At 55.3% G+C, this 18,452-nt stretch overlaps 1 protein-coding gene across 3 annotated transcripts; it reads right to left on the bottom strand.

Annotated features, from left to right (window-relative positions):
- Positions 1–290: 290 nt before the first annotated feature.
- LGALS9 (galectin 9) lies at positions 291–17,626 on the bottom strand. 3 transcript variants are annotated; one of them, XM_019423826.2, is made up of 11 exons: positions 17,493–17,626; positions 11,690–11,781; positions 9,094–9,295; positions 7,866–7,976; positions 6,596–6,691; positions 4,880–4,915; positions 4,256–4,306; positions 3,673–3,714; positions 3,150–3,238; positions 2,856–3,018; positions 291–1,078 (listed from the first exon to the last, which is right to left on the bottom strand). In XM_019423826.2, exons 1-11 carry the CDS (start codon positions 17,529–17,531, stop codon positions 932–934), a joined length of 1,068 nt encoding a protein of 355 aa, XP_019279371.2. In that variant the 5' UTR covers positions 17,532–17,626; the 3' UTR covers positions 291–931. The 3 variants fall into 3 exon arrangements, with proteins under 3 accessions (XP_019279371.2, XP_019279372.2, XP_053748744.1); XM_019423827.2 differs by lacking the exon at positions 6,596–6,691; XM_053892769.1 differs by lacking the exons at positions 2,856–3,018; positions 6,596–6,691 and having other exon boundaries at positions 1,000–1,078.
- Between the last annotated feature and the right edge of the window lie 826 nt (positions 17,627–18,452).

Raw genomic sequence — 18,452 nt, forward strand, 5'->3', positions numbered from 1 at the left:
AAGCCATCTGGCCTTCTGGCCCAGCCCTTGCAGTGTGAGTTTGTTTGCGGGGTTGGCCTGTTACCAAGCTTCCTGCATCACAGATTCCTGCCCAGGAGGCCTGAGCCCAACCTGTTTCGTCCCACCCACGTGGGGTGTGTGCGGGACCCACTGGGAGCAGGTGTGGATGTCAGGACCCACCCCATCAGTGAACCCATGCTGTCTCCTCCCGTTGCCCTTGCCCAGAACTTCCCCAACTCCAGAGACCCCAGAATGTCTCAGACACGTTCAATAACCACAGTGAGCCCATGCACAGGTGCCCATAAGCATTTGTCTTTCTTTGAAGGAGGCTGGGAAAGGACCTGCTGGCTGGTGGAGATCAGGGGAGCGTCCTCAGGGTATCTTTCCAGGAGCAGGGAGGGTGGGAGCTGGGTGCAAGGCAAGGTCAAAGGTAGGAGAAAGGGGAGGGGCCCAGGACACAGCTTCCCACTAGAATGAACGGCTTGGGGCTGAGGCGGAGTTGACCGGGGGGGGGGGGGGGGGGGGGGGGGGGGGGGGGGGGGGGTAGGGAGTGTGACGGAGGGGCAGATGGGGTGCAGGCCTGGTTTGGGATCTTGGGCTCTCCCTTTCTGCCAAGGGGACTGAACATAGGGCTTAACCTGTGGGGACCACCCCCCTCTCCTCAGACGGCAGGACTGGGGCGGCTGCTGGAGCCCCAGGTACTGCTCTGAGGAAGGCGCCCCCTCCCCCCTGACCCGCGGCCAGCTGCCCTCCTCCCCTCCAGGCTGGCTGCAGCCGGAAGCAGAGCCAGACAAGGACACAGTCTCTCCAGAAAAGTCCCAGATCGTCAGGTAGCTGGAAAGGCCCGGGCAGGGACAGGGAAGGTGGAGGTGAGGAGCAGATCCGAACAGCAGCACGCCCCTTCCCTTACCCCCAGGGCCAGGGAGCCCGCCTATGTCTGCACATGGGTCAGCTGGATGTCACCCGCCACCTCCAGGCTGTTGATGGCAGGCAGGTTCTTTAGGCGGTGGCAGTATTCAAGCAGGTGCTGACCGTCCACGGACACCTTGAGGCAGTGGCCTTCACACATGATCCACACCTGCATGGAAGCCATGTTATTTGCACTCCCCTTGGAAAGTCCTCAACCCTAAATGCAGGCTCGTGTCTCCCACCACCTACCTGCCTTCCTCAAACATGAAGCAAGTGTCACGCCTGCCTTCAGCCCACCTGGGGGAGCCCACCGTTCCCTCCACACACCTCCTGTTCTTCCCCTTGTGCCTTTACATACCCTGCTCCCCCTTCCTCTGTGCTCGCCGCGCTGCCCCCCTGCCCCCCTGCACCCATACAGGTGGCTTGTCCCCAACCAGCAAGCCTCCCCTGCCTTCCCCCACCTGGTCAGATGACCCTCAGGCCGTGTCGCCCACCCTACCCCCACTCTCCCACTGACCCCGAGTCTCTAGGAGTAGGAACACTGGCCTGTGCCATCCATGTCCCTAGTGGCCGGCACCCAGCCAGCCTCCATGCCTGCACCCCCGCAGTGCAGCCTCCTGACTTGTGCTTCCCACCCCACATGTGCTCCCGGAGGCAGCGAGACCACGTCTGTGAAAATGCCACCAGGACAGCTGACACTTCCGGCACACTTACTGTGCCCTGGGCACTGTCCTAAGCCTGTCACAGACATTATTTCATTTCATTCTAACATCTCTATGAGACTGATATTATTAGCCCCGTTAAAAACATTTTTCTGGTAATGTTTTTGAGAGAGTGCACACGCGCAAGCAGGGGAGGGGCAGAGAGAGAAGAAGACGCGGAATCTGAAGCAGGCTCCAGGCTCTGAGCTGTCAACACAACTGGGGCTTGAACTCACAAGCCACGAGATCATGACCTGAGCCAAAGTTGGACGCTGAACCCACACGCTGAACCCACTGAGCCACCCAGGCGCTCCATATTAGCCCCATTTTTTAGATGAGAAAACTGAGGCCCGGAGCAGTGAAGTCACTTGCTCAAAGTCACACAGCTATCTAGGAATCCATGCATACTGCTCTCTGGCTTGAAACATAACAGCACGCTGCACTGAAATCCAAACTTCTTCCCACGGCTCTCAAGGCCCTATGTCAGTCACCTCCAAGCCTGAGTGAGGAGTATTATGGCATATTTTAAGACACAGATGTCTAGGCTGGGATGGGGCCAGGTGAACCGAATGCGTAGGTGGGGCCGAGAACACCTGCCCTGTGTGATCGGGCCTCCAGCCTCACCACCCACACCTTTCTGTTGTCACTTTAGCCAGAAGACCCTGGCCTCCCTGTCCCTAGACAGACCATGCCCCTGACTCTACCTTTGTGGGAATAGCTGCCCCCTCTGCCGCCCACCAGGAATGCCCCCTCAGATCTTTGTGAGGCGGGCTTCTTCTGAGGTCTCAGCTGCACTAGGGCCCCCTCTGACAGCTGTCCCCATCAGGGGCAGCGTGGCCCCTGCCCCAGGGCTCACTCGATCCCATTAGTCTGTTTTGCTTTCTGCACAGACCAGTTGTTATTTCCAATGACCTGTCCAGGATTGTTGAATGAGTGAGAGGTAAATGAATGACCCATGCTTGGGCCCCACCTGGCACTTACTGGCTGTGTGACCTCAGGCGAGTAACCTGCCCCTGTGAGCCTGTCCCTTCACTGGCGAGCAGAGGCACCACCACCCACCCTATGTGGGACAGTACGAGGAAAACAATAATAGCAGCCACCTGTGGGGCACGTTCTGTTCTTCTAGGCCCAGGTTTCACCCCAGAGGCCTCAGCTCCCACATCTTTCAAGGTGCCCCCAGACGCCCTCCACGCCCTGCTTTGTTTGCCCGTTGACCCCCTCTGTGCTCCGGCCGCGGCATCTTACCGAGAAGCTCTGGCCTCGGACAAAAGGCATTTTTCGGGGCAGGCTTCGCTCCTCAGACCCCCAAGAGCCGTTGACCTGTGTGTTGCGGACCACGGTGTTCTCGTTGAAACGGGGGTTCAGGTGGAAGGCGATGTCATTCCCACAGCGCAGGTTGATGTGGAACCTGGGCATGGGCAGCTCCCATGAACCTCTTCTGCCCACTGAGCTCTGAGTCCCTACCCCTCCCAGCCTGCCCAGAGCCAGCGGGGGGATGACCAGAGGACCTTGAGAGCCTTCTTGAGGGCCCTGGCTTACCTCTGGGCACTGGGCAGGACGGTGCCAGACACAATGATGCTCTTGGAGGGGTACAGCCCACCCGGGATGGAGGTGAAGAAAGGCATCGACTATCAGGAGGAGAGGGGGCAGGTCAGTCGCAGGGGGGGCTTTGTGCCAATTTCCATGAATATGGACTGTCAGCTGAGTTTGATGGCCGCTTCTGAGAGTAATATATTTTCGAGAAAGAACTCCGTAACATCCTTACTTGGTTCAGTAAATGCCAACGGAAAACTTTCCAGCATTGCTTAAAGTAACGGGCTCAAGTTGTCATGAAAAGAGCTTTGGCCGGATGCCATAGGATGCTTGGGCTGAGGGGAAGGCCCTAGCCTATGCTCATGTCGAAGGGACAGTTCTAAAAGTGACATCTCCTTTCAACAGCCTTTTAATTCACTTGGATGTTTTCAAACGTTAGCTTACTAAAGGGTTGCCTTAATTTTGTAAGCCGCCCCTCACCCTGCCCTACTTGAACAAGGCGTCCGCCCCTCCCAGAGAAACCACTTACGTAGGTTGAGTTGGGGTACGCCATAGGTGGGATGACGGGGTTCTGTTGAAAGAGAGCAGGAAGTTTGGTTTGGGAGTGCACACCCACATGGGACCCCCACATTCCAGAGGCCCCTGGCCTCTTGGCTTCGCCTTCCTTCTCAAGTCAGCCTTGGTGAAACTTCTTGCCATGTTCCCTGACATCATGGCCGCCTGCCTGCAGGTAGCCGCACTAACTCCAGGCCTCCCATCTGATTTGTGCCCGTGGCGGGAGAAGCAGCAGCAGCTTAAGCCTGTGGCCCGCGGTGACATGCCAGGGGCTCGTCCTCAGGACGCAGAGTCTCATACCCACATGCTGGGACCGCTGCACTCCCCTCTCAGTGACAGCAGGATCAGTTTTTTTGCTGGTCCCTGAGAAACCCGCTCCAGAATCTTTGTCGTCCCCAGGGGCATTTTACTCATGTGCCTCCTGAGCAGAAGGCCCAACCCCCCAAAACTCTATCCTCTTTGCTGCACTTCCTTCCTGCCTCTGGGACTAGAGAATTCAGTCCTTGGTGAAGGGGCACACGGTGGGGCTGTGATCTGACCCGAGCTTTCAAACTTACAGGGAACATCTGTCCGGGGGCGCTCTGCATGGTGTGGATGACAGTTTGAGTCTGGAAGAAAGAAATCCAGATTTGAACCGGCTCTCTGCGGCGTCAAGACCACCACCAGCTGCCACCAGAGGGCATCACTTAACCCCCTATGAGGTGACTCCATCTTGAGCGTGTAAGCAGCCCAACGGCCCCCGCCAGATCCCCCGAAACTGGCGGATGGAGGGGTATCTTCTCTCAAGGTGGTGAGGTAGGGGCAAAGGTTTCTTCTACTTGGAGAAGAAATACGGCTGCGCTTGTGGCCTGTGGCTCGTCTTTCTCCTCAGGGGACTTTATGTGGCACAGCCTCGCTTTACGAGAGGAACGAGTGGATGTGTGGCCTCGGTCTCCTGTGGCCGCTCACAGAAAAGGGCAGGGGCTTGAGCAGACAGGGGGCAATTCAAGGTGTTTCCCAATTCACGAGGGCCAGCCAACCCCCTTGCCCTGCTTCCACCCTCCCCCCCCACCCCCCACGACAGCCAGGCAGACGGCCCGGGGTGGCCTCCCCGTGGGAGAGGCCCGGTGCCCAGCCTGCCTCCTCCTTTGAACCCACCGGAAGAAGCAAAATTAAGAGGATGGGAGAAACCAGAGACTTACAATGGGAGCCGTGTTGGCCTGCCAAATGCCTGGAGACTGAAGGAGAGGAGAAAAATCAAACAGTAGTTGACGTTGGTGTTTCACGAGGGTGAGACACTGGCGGAAAGTGGAGTGAGAAATACCTCCCCAGACTCACGCTCACCTCCTTCCTGCTCCCTAGCAAGCCTTCCAGAGCGAGCCTCCCCCACCATCCCAGGCCCATCGGGGTTTGGGGGTACAGTCAGGGTTGGGGGTACGGTCAGGTTGGGGAACATCTGCATTGGCTCCTCCAGAGGGAGAAGAGGATGGGTCGCAGAGAGACCGTACAGCTTCCCTTCCCTCCCAGAGGCAAAACCACTACTTCCGGTGCCCTATTTGATCCGTAAGGTCAACCATTTAGTGAAGGCCATCTGTGTGCCAGGCTCTGACTTTGGCACTTTTACAAGGGAGGCACCCTCGGCTCCTGTTTCGCTAGCGAGGCAGCTGAGTCAGAAAGGTTAAGCAACTTGCCCAAGCTCCTCCCAGTAGTAAGTGATAAAATCCAAACTGCTACTCGGTTTTGGCTGACTGTATCTACCACACTCCGTCGTCCCCAGGCCAGAGCCAAAGTCGGGCTGCCCTGCAAGACTCCCTGAAGCTTGCCCGGTCCTGAAGCCAGCAGGGTGCGAGGCGCATGCCCTGTCTGTACCGCGATGGACCACAGAAAGCCTGAGGCACCCCTTCCTCAACCCCCGCTGCTCCAGTGCTCGAAGGAGGGGCCAGGCCATGCTTCCCTTCCTGTCCTAGACCCTGTCCCCACCCAGCAGACCGTTCTTGCCCTGGCTGGTCTCCCCTTCTTCTGGCTGTGCAAACCACACTCCACATGCACCGAGCCCCTACTGCTTGCCCAGATGCTAGGCTAAGTGCTGGGGATACACAAATGAATGACCCACAGTCCCAGCCCACAAGGGGCTTGTGGGTGTAGGGAAGGAGGGGGTGGAGGGACAGGGACAGATACGTAGGCACAGTTACAACAGGACATGGTAATTGGCATAGCACAGATATATACATAGTCCATGGGGACACTGGGGTGGGGGGGGACATCCAACGATGTTCCAAACAGCAAAGATGCCCTTGAAGAGTGACATTTAAGCAGAGCAGTGAAGGGCTGTTAGAGGTCGGCTGGGGCTGAGGTGGCCCAGGGTGTTTTCAGCACCAGGATTGCAGGTGCAAAAAGCATGCGGCCCCAGAGAGCCTCAAGTGAGCAGTGGAGGCTGCCTAAGCTTCATGGGGGAAGGGGCGTGGCCGGGAGGTGGGCTGGGGCAGGACTGGGGTGGGAGCAGGGTGGTTTCTGCACATCCTGCCGGGAATTTAAGGCTTTATTTAGAAGGGTTTGCAGCCTTTAGGATTTTTAAGCAGGGAGAGGACGCAGTCGCATTTGGGTGTAGGGAGGTCACTGCCGCAGTGGGCGGGGTGAGTGGGGAACTAGAGCCCAGTCCTTGTAGTCAAGGGTCAGACGGCCTGGCCCAAGAAAGAGAGTGGCTTCGGGAGGGAGAGGTGTGGGTGCAATGCAGGCATACTAAGGAGGGGAAGGAAGGCCGACTCCCAGGTCCCCAGCTCTGGGTCAGGTGGTGTGGTGGAGACAGGGAAGCTTTGGGTAGGCATCATGGGGCCCGCCTGCTGGAACCAGCCTCTCAGAGCCTCTGTCCTTCCTGATGAGCGCTCGCTCGGCCTCCAAGGCCTCCACATTGAACTCACTTTTGGCTTTCGCCCTTTGGGCCTGGGTGGGAAACAGGCAGTCTGGGAGAACTGCACCGTGGAGAAGGCAGGCTGCATAGGGGTTGCTCGCATGTTCTGTTAAAACAAAAGGCACCAAGGCATGAAGAGAAGCATTCATGGAGCCAAGGAAGCTCAGACAGGCAGGGGCCTGGGCCAGAGGGAGGAAGCCAGGCAGGCCGGGGAGGGTGTTCAGGATCATGCAGAGAGGCAGAGGGAGGATTCGGCTCCAGTGAGGGGCAGCAGGCCACTGAGCTCCTGCCCCACCCTCCCCCACCCTCCTCCATCTTTCTCCTTCACCCTCCCTTCCCTTCCCCTGCTCTCTTCCCCAGGCCCGTGGGGAAAGAGTTGGGTAGGGAGGGAATGTGAGAGATTAGGACAAGAGAGAGAGGAGCTTGGACCCATGGAGGGCCTGCTGTGTGCTCTTCTCATCTCAGGGAGCACCAGGACCAAAAATGGTGACAGCAGTCCCCCTCAGCCTCCTGGGGCCCTGAGGGAACGTGCGCCCAGCATACCCCCTCCTCCCAGTTTTCAAAAAAGCCAGAAATCCTGGCTTTTTTTTCCTCACCTTTTTTTCCCGCCTTTAATTGTGGTGACACACGTGTGAATTTACCATCTCAACCAATTTTAAGTGTATGGTTCCAGCGGCATTAAGTACATTGGCACTGCCATACATCCGTCACCACCACCCACTTCCAGAATGCAAAACTTCTTCTCCTGGCCTTTTAGATGCTGGCAACACGTTCGAAAATGTTGACACACGGAGAGGGGCCAATAGACCCTGGCGTGGGCCCAGGCAGGCCGTCTTGTGAGCTCACTGAATTCACCCAATAACTCATGGGGCAGCAGTGGCTACGCCCCTTCCACAGATGGGGAAACTGAGGCTGGGAGAGGCAAAGTTGCTTGTCTAAGATCTCACAGCTGGTGATAATGGCAGAGCTAGGCATCTGAGCTAGATTCAGTTGGATTCCCAAGCCTGGGTTCTTTCTAGAGCCACGTGGCCTCCTAAGCATGGTGGAAATAGAGAGTGACAGAGAGCGGTGGCCAGAGTGTCTGGGAGACTGAGACAAGGGTTCTGGACAAAGACAGTAAGTAACACAGAAGGACAGGACAGGGGAGCTGGAGGTGTGTTCCCAGAGTCACCTGGGTAGGACATTGGCTGCTACCATTGGGCCCTCCCAGCAGGGCCTACGTGCAGCTAGACTGGGCCCTGCACTCAGCCCTGAGACAGGTGCCAAAGGGACATTCTGACCTGGAAGCCAATGTAGGACAGGTGCACAGCACCGCTGATGGAGAGGGTGTCCACGTGGTGGAAGGGCACGCGGTGTGGGTACTGCACAAAATGGCTCCCGTTCACTGTCACCTGTGAAGACAAGTGCATATTCCAGAACAGTGGTCTCAGGCCAGGGCGGGGGACCTGAACCCCTGCTCCCAGGAATTAAGACCTGTGTTTGGTTTTCACATCTGTCCCCCAGGGGTCAGGGACACCAGCCTTCAGAGCTGTGCCAGTTGTAAGAACATGGCCTATGATCCAAAGTGCATCAGAACCCAGTCCCTACTGGGCTCTACTGGGCTTTTTAGTTCTTAGTCATTTGTTTATTGCAATCAGTTTACCTTTCTTTTTTTTTTTTTTTTTTAATTTCTTTTAATGTTTATTTTTGAGAGAGAGAGCATGCACGGGTGGGGGAGGGGCAGAGAGAGAAAGAGAGAGAGAGAGAGGGAGACACAGAATCTGAAGCAGGTTCCAGGCTCCGAGCTATCAGCACAGAGCCCAACGTGGGGCTCGAACTCACGAACCATGAGATCATGACCTGGGCTGAAGTCGGATGCTTAACCAACCGAGCCACCCAGGTGCCTCAATCAGTTTATCTTTCTAATGTTAGCTCATGGAGGTGTTGTTTAAATATGCATAAGCATGTTCATGGGGAGCAGGGGAGAGGCAGGTTGTACACTGAGGGGACGGGAACATCCATGCTCGCACAGAGAAGGACAGACACGGGGACACTCACCCCCCACCTGTCTCCCAAGCCCAGAGACGCTACTCTGCTTACGTAATTTGCAACACCATGTAAAACTAAGCCATTGGCGGAACCCGGACAAAGGCTGCAACAATATTAGCAAAAACCAAACGTTAGCAGGGACCTGCAGGGGAGGAAAGCCTACAGCAAAGGGATGGAATGAACTAGAACTTTAAAGACCCGCAAGGCCCAAAAGCGCTACGGTGATTTACCTAGTTCCTATTTCCTGAGTAAAAGCAGCAACAGGTGTCCCTGTAGATGTGCAGGTGAAGGTGTGTGAGCAGACTGTGGCCATCACTAACGTTCTTACAAGGCAAACGTCCTGCCATCTGTATAATGGCATTGCTCACGTGACCATTTAAAAGCTCACGTGACTTCTGATGGCTGCTTACCGCACCTGATAGGGCCGGGAGGGAGGGGAAGGAGGCGGTGGGAAGGCGGGCGAGGGGGGCTGCTTCTCACCTTGAAATTGTAGCTGTCCACCAGGAAGCAGAGCTCAAATGGGTTCCCCATCTGGAAAGGCATATGCATCTTCCTGTCCTCTGGCCCCCAGCATCCGTTCTGCTTTGTGTTGCAGACCACATACCCGCCCTCTTCGAACCGTGGGTTGAAGTGGAAGGCAATGTCATTGTCGCTGGGGCCAGAATGAAAGTTCACAGCAAACCTAGGCAGAAAGAGATTCCGCAGCCTGGTTTATTGCCAGGTGGGGGGAGGGGGGCTCACGCCCTTGACTTGGTCTGTCTGCGAACTTGCATACAACCTGCATGGCAGGTTTGGACCCATCCTTAGTTTGTTGCCATCCTTTCTGTTCACCTAGCTTGGACTTCGTGTGTGTTTGTGCAATTGTTGCATGCTGCCCTTACGGTATGCTTTTCTAAAAATACATAGAACATGGGTAAACAAAAATAGTGGATGCTTTCACGCCAAGTGGATACTCCGAGGCCAGCCCCCATCAGCTCAGTTGGGAAAGAAGAAAACCAATTCAAAGGCGATGCAGAATTGAGGGAATAGGCCTCCAGAGCTGGTTTCTAAGGTACAGAGTAAGTAGTAGCTGTCTCTCACTGGAGGTTGGCGTGCGTCCCACACATGACGTGCGGAGTGGTGGCCCCGAAGTCAGCAGGTCTGGACCCAGACCCCAGCTCTACACTGCTCATCATTTGTGACGGTTCTGAACCACACTACCCTCAAGTCACCATCACCAGGGAGGTGAGGTACTTCCTTTGGGGATGCTTAATGAGGCGGTGTTCTAGAAAGCCCCACCCAAATCCATTTCCATTCCTGCCTCTCTCCTCGGAAGCAGCCTCTCACTGTCAAAACTGCCTTTGGGTACAGCCTATGGCTCCGAACGAAGAACCTTCCGAGGAGCCTGGCTCCCAGAAGGGGCACGGTAAACATTTGTTCTGTCTCTTCGCAGACAGAGCTCCCTCAGGTCCTACAACCAAGTTCCAGCCTGAGGCTCCTCCTCCGAGGCGTCTCTGTCCGCAGCCTTCCCTGAGCTCAGCGCACCAGCGTGGTCCGCCACCTGCTTCTCGGGGTCACTCCAGTCTCCCCAGCTAACGCACAGTGCTCTTCTGTCACCCACATCCCCCACAGTGCCGGGCTCTGCACCAAGCCCAGAAGCGGCCCTTGAGAGTCATTCTATTAAATTCCTGCAGAGTCTGCTTGATTTCTTGCTGGAGGAGCTCTTAGAAAATTTCTGCCTCGGGGCCCCTGGCTGGCTCAGTCAGGTAAGCGTCTGACTTCGGCTCAGGTCACCACGTTACAGTTCATGGGTACGAGCCCCATGTCGGGCTCTGTGCTGACAGCCCAGAGCCTGGAGCCTGCTTCAGATTCTATGCCTCCCTCTCTCTCTGCCCCTTCCCACTCATGCTCTGTCTCTCAAAAATAAATAAATGTAAAAAAAAGAAAAGAAAACGAAAGCGAAAACTCCTGCGTGCAGAAGCTTTGCAGGAAGAAGTCGGGACAGTCTCTGTTAGACAGGATGGGAGTAGAAAGCCATCATGGTGCCAGGGGAGGGGTAGGCAGAGGGAGAGGGAGAGAGAAAGAAGGGAAGTTCAGAGGTGAGGTCCCGAAGTTCCCTGCTGGCAGGGTTTAGGGGGATCCTGGTGCCTCCCTTCCCTCAGGGTCTCCTGGGGGCGCTCAGGGCTCTGGGACAAGTCCCATGGTCAGCGCGACCATGTCCACCTGGCAGGGAAACGGTGGTGGAGGAAGTCATCTAGAGTCTAGATGCCGAGCTGAGGTAGGGCCCGGCCTGGGAGCGACGTGAAGGTGGGTCCAGGAGGTCCCAGAACCCATGCCAGGTGGTGAGAGAGAGGACCACAGTGAGCAAGAGACATTGGGGATTGAGGCAGAAAGTCTTCCGAGAGAGGCCGCGGGTCCAGACGGGCTCCCGTGGGCACTGTGGACCTCAGGAAACAGCCCCCATGTACACAGGCCCCGTGCAAAGTGGGCGAGAAGCTGGACCGCGGCAGAGGCCAGGCAGGGCCGCCTGAGCTTCCGAAGGGCCTTCAGCCTCTGAGGAGTCCTCGAGTGCCTCCCCGCCTCCCTGTTCCCAGAAATCCCTCCTTGGGGAGGAGGGGGGTGGTGGGAAACAGCACTTAAATGGTGTTTGTGTTTTGGATTGACTTAGTATTTTCCAGAAAAGACCTTGAAACTGAAAGCGACTTGCATTTGATGGCAATTTTCAATATTTCTGCATCAGCCAGATGAGGGCTCCAAAGTACTGAAGGGCAAGTTCAGGAAATAAAGGAAGTGATATTTTTGCCACTCTGAGTTATGGTGTAGAAAGTTCGATCCCAGAACAAAATCATCTGCTTCTGGGCTGGCCTGCCTCCCTCCTTAGACTATGAGCTCCTGTCACCCCGATGTCTATGGGGAATCTCTGTTAATGGTGCCCGGACGCTACGGGCAGATGACAGTGGTGTCACGCAGGTCACCCGGGATCCCCCGAGCCAGGCGCAAGCGGCTCCGAGGGTGTAGGGCGAACCCACCTGAGCTGACAGGGGCCACGGTTTGCCAAGGGGTGAGGCTAGAGAGAAAAAAAACCAGTTCCAGGTACCTGGTTCCATTGTAGTAAAGAACGGTCCCAGTGAGAGTGATTTTAAGTCCATCCTGGAGACCCCCCTGGATTTTCCCAGAGAAGGGGATGATCTGTAGGAAGAAGAGGCAGGTCAGTCAGTGGGCCCACCTCCGTCTGGTCCCCCCAGCACTTGCTAGAGGCGCCTGGGTGTGTCAGCCTCATGGATCCTCCGGGCCCGTGAGGGAGCAGATCTGAGTCCAGATAGTTCCACACACATTCTAAGATTGTGACAGGGAGGCTCTGGGGCTCTGAGACGACGTGATGGGGTGCTGGCCTCCCTTGAGAGTCTGAAAGTGACAACTTCTAAGAGGAAGTAACATGTACATGGCCCTGAGATGGGAAGGAGCCAGTGATGGGAGGAAGGAGTGATGGGAGCGCTGGACCCCAGGTCAAGCTCCTAGCAAAGGCCCCAGAGCCCTGGCTGGGGACTCAGGAGGCCCAAAGGACCAAAAGAGACCACCCATTCTAGAGGATAAGCCTTCCAGTTGCCTGACAGGGCCAGGAAGAACGCATCCTCCCCTGCTCCTGCCCTCCCCACCCATAGAACCATGGTGACCATGACCTTTGCCCTTCCAGCCACCTCAGGTAGCGCCTCTCCTCAGATGCTCTCTGCAGCCATGGGGCAGCCCCCTCTTCTACTTCTGCTTTTTGGCTCCCCGTTCCTTTCCTCAGGCCCTTGGCAGCCTCCGAAGCCCTCCTCCTAGGGCCCCTCAGCACCAGCTTTGTCAAATTCTCATTCCTGGGCCACTTTAAAGGACCAACGGTTATGGTGAGGCACGCCTCCTTTCAGAGCCAGACATACTCCAGGTCTGAATGCTAATTCTTTGGCTCATTACCTGAGTGGCCTTGGGAAGCTTATTGAACCTCTCTTTGCCTCAGTTTCCTCATCTGTAAACAGAGGGATAAATCCCCCTCTTCTGTGTCAGTTTGATGATTAAGAAAAAGTCTGCAGAAGAAGCTGGCACCTAGCAGGTGTCTCTCTACCGCCCCCCTTCTTTGATGTTGGGCTCTCTGAGCGAAACCCCAAACTGGTTATTTCTCAACTGTCAAAGCCTAACTCCAGAATCCCTCTTAACTAATGTGGTTGTATAACCTGCATTAGACTGGGAGAGACATCTAGCTCCCCGTCAGTTTTCACACTTGTTAAGTTGTTCACACCTTCTCTAACTTCTCCCCTAGGTCAGTTCCTTGCAAAAATGAAATGCTTACAGGAGCCAGGCCGGTGATATGTGTGAGTGAGATGTCCAGGTAAGGCGATAGGTGAGAGGGACTGGAGGGGAGTATTACAAACTAGATGTCGCCTCCCTCATCTAACAGGGCAGCGTGCATTCAGCTCTAACCAGTGATCACCACCCATGCCCTGTGCCAGCAGAGCTCCCAAATTTTTAGAAGACAGAAATCTGGATTTTCTTTTCTGTAAAACTTTCTAATTTCTGGGGGGAGAATTCTTTAAAAAGGATTTTGGGGGCACCTGGGTGGCTCAGTTGGTTAAGCGTCTGGGGCTCTTGGTTTCGGCTCAGGTCAGGGTCGTGCAGTTCATGAGATCGAGCCCCAGTCGGGCTCTGTGCTGGCCTCGTGAAGCCTGCTTGGGATTCTCTCTTTCACCCTCTCTCTCTGCCTTTCCCCGCTTGTGCTCTCTCCCTCTCTCAAAAATAAATAAGCATTAAAAAAAAAAAAGAGAGAGAGAGGGGGGTGCCTGGGTGGCTCAATCAGTTAAGCATCTGACTTCTGCTCAGGTTATGATCTTGCGGTTTGTGAGTCTGAGCCCCATGTCAGGCTCTGTGCTGACAGCTCAGAGCCTGGAGCCTGCTTCGGATTCTGTGTCTCCCTCTCTTTCTGTCCCTCCCCTGCTCGTGCTCTTTCTCTCTCTCTCAAAAACAAATACACATTAAAAAAAGAGATAGAAAAGAAAAAAATACTCCTGGCAAGCATGCGTCCTTCACTTAAGCACATCCACGCTAAAGTGTGAAGAACTAAAAGCAGAGTGTGGTTAGGTGGGTTTATCAGCGCACAGAAGGGAGGGTGAGATCGTGGGGACGGGGCAGCACAGGTTAATCCTAAGCAACGATTTCCCCAGAAAGGTTTTGAGCTTTCAATGTGTCTTAAATGGTGTCCCCAAATTCTGAAAACCAAGATTATTTTAAATTGAGTACAACTTTGCAGACAAGGCTATTCACCGCAGCATTGTAACAGCAGAGGATTGGAAAGAAAAGTTCAGCAAGAGGATGATGGTGAAGTAAATGGGTTCGATGTAGCCTCCACAAAAAAAGGAAGAGGAAGAAGGGAATTCTTTGAGAACTGATACGAAATGACCCCATTTGTAGAAAAAACATGGGTGGGAGGCCATATACATGCATTTACTTATTGATGAGGGAGCAGAAGGCAAGCTGGCAGGTCTCAAACACTGCCCTCCCCCCCACCCGCCCCCACCCCGTGGGATATGTGGGATATTCCTCAGGGACTCCTGGCTGCCTAAGAACAAAGGAAAAGGAAAAAACTAATGATTAACTGATAGAGATCATAGTCACCCTCCATCACCCTCCACAGTGATGTAGGGAACACAGGCAGAAGGAAATGGCAGATAAAACTAAATTTCCTTATAACCTGCAGCCCATTGACGAATACTTGAGGCTGGCGGAGTGAAATGTTTCTCCAGAGACTCCCTACTGTCTTGCTAGAGGGAAGAACAACCTTAGCTGGACAATACGTAGGCCTCCGGTATCCCATGAGTCTCTAGCATTTGAAAATCTCAGTGGAAACTTCCCCTGGACTCTACCTCCCCCAACCCCATAGTATATAACAGGTGTCTCTTCATAGTCCTGGGGCAACAACTCCTGCCCGCAGATCCTGTCCCCGTGCTGCAATAAAATCACCTTTCTGCACCAAAGACGTCTTTGGGAATTCTTTCTTGGCCGTCGGCTCCGGACCCCACGAACCCCACTGTCTCCCCCAAAACCTCATCTCCTATTATGCATAGAATATCTGTGGATGGATTCAAAGAAACTGACAATACTGGCTGACTCCGACGAGGTCCGGTGGGTTGAATAATTACTACGCCTTCCCCGCTGCCCCAAACGTCTACGTTCCAATCCCTGGACTTTGTGGCTCCCGTATGTCACCTTATGAAGCAAATGGGGATTTGAAAGATGTGATTCAGTTACAGATCTTGAGATGGGGAGTTTATCCTAGATTATCTGGGTGGACCCAATGTCATCACAGGGACCTCAAAGAGAGAGGCAGGAGAACAGAGTTAGTGGTAGGAGGTGTGACAACAGAAGCAAGAAGCTGCTGGCCGTGAAGATGGAGGGAACCCCAGCCGCGGTAGGCGGGCAGCTTCCAGAAGCTGGAGAAGGCGAGGAGAGCTTCTCCCCTGAAGCCTATATGTTTGGATTTCTGCCCTCCAGAACTGTAAGAGAACAAATCTGTATCGTTTTAGGCCTGGTGGGCCAAGTCTGTTGTGGAATTCGGACCTGTGCACGTGCATGAGAGAGAGAGAGAGAGAGAGAGAGAGAGAGAGAGAGAGAGAACTCTTGGATTTATGGTCCCAAAGACGTGCCTCCTTGTGGTAACAGCTCTCCTACTGGGCAAGTCACTTGATCTGTCTGTGCCCCAGGTCCCTCCTCAGGACAGTGGGACAACAGCACCAACCTGACCGTGCTCGTGAGAGGATTCGATGAGATGCCACACACTGCCACACACGAAAGCCCCTTGGTTCACAGGCCTTTGACAATGGCAGCTGTTTGCATCAGAATGTGACTCTGCTGGGTCAGAACTTGCTCTCGGCTCCTGGCTGTGCCTGGAGGCTGAGGACTTTCTCCTCCTCTTCTGATCTGGAAGAACCAGGCTCTACCCGCCGGCCTCAGCAGCCCCTTCTGGAGGAGGCCCAGGGTCACCAGAGGGCTCACTGGCAGGAGGCGGCGGGAGACTTTCGGCCAAAGGGAGCCATTGCCCTACAGGTTCTGAGGCCCCTCTGGTGGCTGACCTTCCTTCCCTGTTACCTCATTATCCACTCTGAGTGCCACTTTTACAGAGGAAAGTGAGGCACAAAAGATTTGGCAGTTTGCCCAAGGCCACTCAGCTGGTGATAGCATGGGGTCTGAATCCCAGCACAAGGCTGGTCAGGTGAGGCGTGTGGGGAGTGGGCAGGAGACGGGGGGCCAGGTTCCCAAGGCGGCCCTCATGGCGTTTGGCTCCTCAGAACAGCTGGGCCGCGGGACCTTCCTGCCACCCTTGGGAGGAAGCAACGTTTCTACGGCTGGACATCAGCGGGCCACTTGGGAGAGGGCACCCTTGTGGGACGGGCAGGTTTTCCTGGTGCTTGTGGGGACTGCACCCATCCTCTTTCTCGTTCGGACTCCAAGGCCCTGTTTTAACTCACTGTTGCCCACAGGAAGATTCTCCTTCTCATCTGAAACCCTCGAATGCAAGGATTGGCAAGTAAAAACTAGCCACCAGAATCATGAAATGTCGGGGCCTATGAGGATCTCTGGGATCTCTCATCTGATGGAGAATGAGCCTGAAGTGACACATTTTGACGCTGAGAGCCCCATGGAGGGCCAGCTAACTGGAGCCAGGCCCAGCTTCCTCCAGCGACACCTCCCCTCCCCCCACCCCTGCCCTGCAGCCTCTGTCAGGCTATCAGCCCAGCCCCTCCGGAAGCTCTTGGCCAAGGCCCAGAGGGGCTCCTACGAAGCCTCCTGGGCCCTGCTGATTGCCTGCCTTCCCCTGTTAACTGCTCTCTCTCTGTGGGCACCTCTCTCTTCTGGGGGTAAGTCAAACCTCCCTTAGTTGCCACTTATCATCTGGGGACATTGGCAAGTGGCCTCAGCTCCTCTGTTTCCCGCGTCTGATGTGGGGGTCGTAAGACTCACAGGGTTTAAACAAGGCCACGGGCAGACGGAGTCTACTCACATGTGGCCAAAGGTTGGAGGCAGCCCCCTGGGCCCCGCTCTGCAGGGACAGCCCCACTCCCCTCTCGTTCCCAAGATGGCCCCTCTGCACACACCCTTGGCCTGCCTCTGCCTTGCTAACTCACCCCTCAGGGAGCAGACACCTCCCCCGGAAAGCCTCCCCTGCTGCCTCCAGACTCCTAATAATACAAAACACTTCCAAAGCCCCCTCCCTACAGTGTGCCAGGCACTGTGGCCACACTTTGGATATGCTACCTCCCTAATCCTTACCCAACCCTGGGAGGTGAGCCCGAAGATGATCCCCTTTTACAGATGTGGAAATTGAGGCCTAGAGAGGTAAAAGTAACTTGCCTGAGGCCCCCCAGCTAGTAAACTGGCTGGACCCAGGGAGGCCATCTCCAAAGTAAGCGCCCTTAACCACCGCGCTGGGCTGTTTTCCTCCCTGGAAGCCCTGGTCGCTGCCCCGTGAACATACAAACCATCACTCTTCTCGTTATTATGCCTGCCTCCCCCCTCTTCCCCCTACCTGCACTTCCCGCACCTAGGACATTTGTCGAAGAGGCATGAATCCCTAGGACGGGCTCCCAGGGGAGCTCCGTGAACCTTTGTCAGAGGCATGAATCCTGGTGGTTATCAGCCCGCCAGTCCAGTCCGGAGATGCAAGGGAGACCGGCATGGGGTGTGCTGGGACTGCCCCTCCTGGCTTTCTGCTCTTTGCCTTGTGTCCTCTTCGGGACACCTGCCCTCCGCCTGCTGCAACCCACGGGTCATTTCCCCACAGACCCAGCGCTGTTTCCTCCTGGCGGAGGCAGCCGGCTCAGCGGGGGCCATCCCATGCCAGCACCAGCCATGCCCTCAGCCCCAGAACTCACCGGGTTCAGGTAGGGAGGCTGGGAGCTGCTTAAGGCCATCTCTCCACTGCCCGTGTGGCCTTTGCTGCTCTCTGCGGCCAGCCAGGCAGTCAGTTCTCTGCACTGGGAGGAGATAACCAGGAAATAGAAACTGAAGCAAACCTACAGTTACTCAGTAGGGAGGAGCCAGAGGCAAGAGGAAGTGGTCTGGAGAAAAAGAGAAAGGGAGGGTGTTGAGGGAGGGCTGGGGGTACACTGAGGGAGGAGGGAGCAGACACTCCTCACTTCAGTGACCTTTGCCCTTCCTCTCTCCTGTGCTCCACTCCAACAAAGCACTTGTGTTTGGTTCAGACAGATTCAAAGAGCCTGACCTCACCGACATAGCAAGTTTCTAGAGGACACTGTCCACGAGCGTGGGGCCGTGTCTCCTGCGTATGCCTGCCCACAGGGCCCAGAAAACAGTGGGGCTGTGCCGGGCATCGCCTGTGCACGGGGCGGTGGGGGAAGGCCTGCTTCTACCCACTTGCACACAGAGAAACTGACGCTCAGAGTCTAAAGGACACGCCCACAATCACACAGCTCACCAGCGGCCACCTGAGCTATAGGACACCTGGGTTCTCAAAAAAGTATTTCTCCCTTTCAAAATTCTATTCCTGGAACGCCTGGGTGCTCGACTGGTTAAGCGCTGGACTCTTGGCCTCAGCTCGGGTCATGATCTCTCAGTCGTGAGATCGAGCCCGTGTTGGCTCTGTGATGAGCGTGGAGCCTGCTTGGGATTCTCTCTCTCTCTCTCTCTCTCTCTCTCTCCCTCTCTCTCTCTCTGCCCCTCCCCCACTTGTACTCTCTCTCTCTCTCTCTCTCAAAATAAAATAAAATAAATATATAAATAAATACAAATTCCACTCCTCATATTAAAACACAATCACATAGAAAGAAATGTTTTTCTGAGCCTGAGTGGCTCAGTCGGTTATGCATCCGACT

Source organism: Panthera pardus, unplaced genomic scaffold (genome assembly GCF_024362965.1).
Source record: "Panthera pardus isolate Hobbes unplaced genomic scaffold, ASM2436296v1 HiC_scaffold_3, whole genome shotgun sequence".
NCBI classification, from domain to species: Eukaryota; Metazoa; Chordata; class Mammalia; order Carnivora; family Felidae; genus Panthera; species Panthera pardus.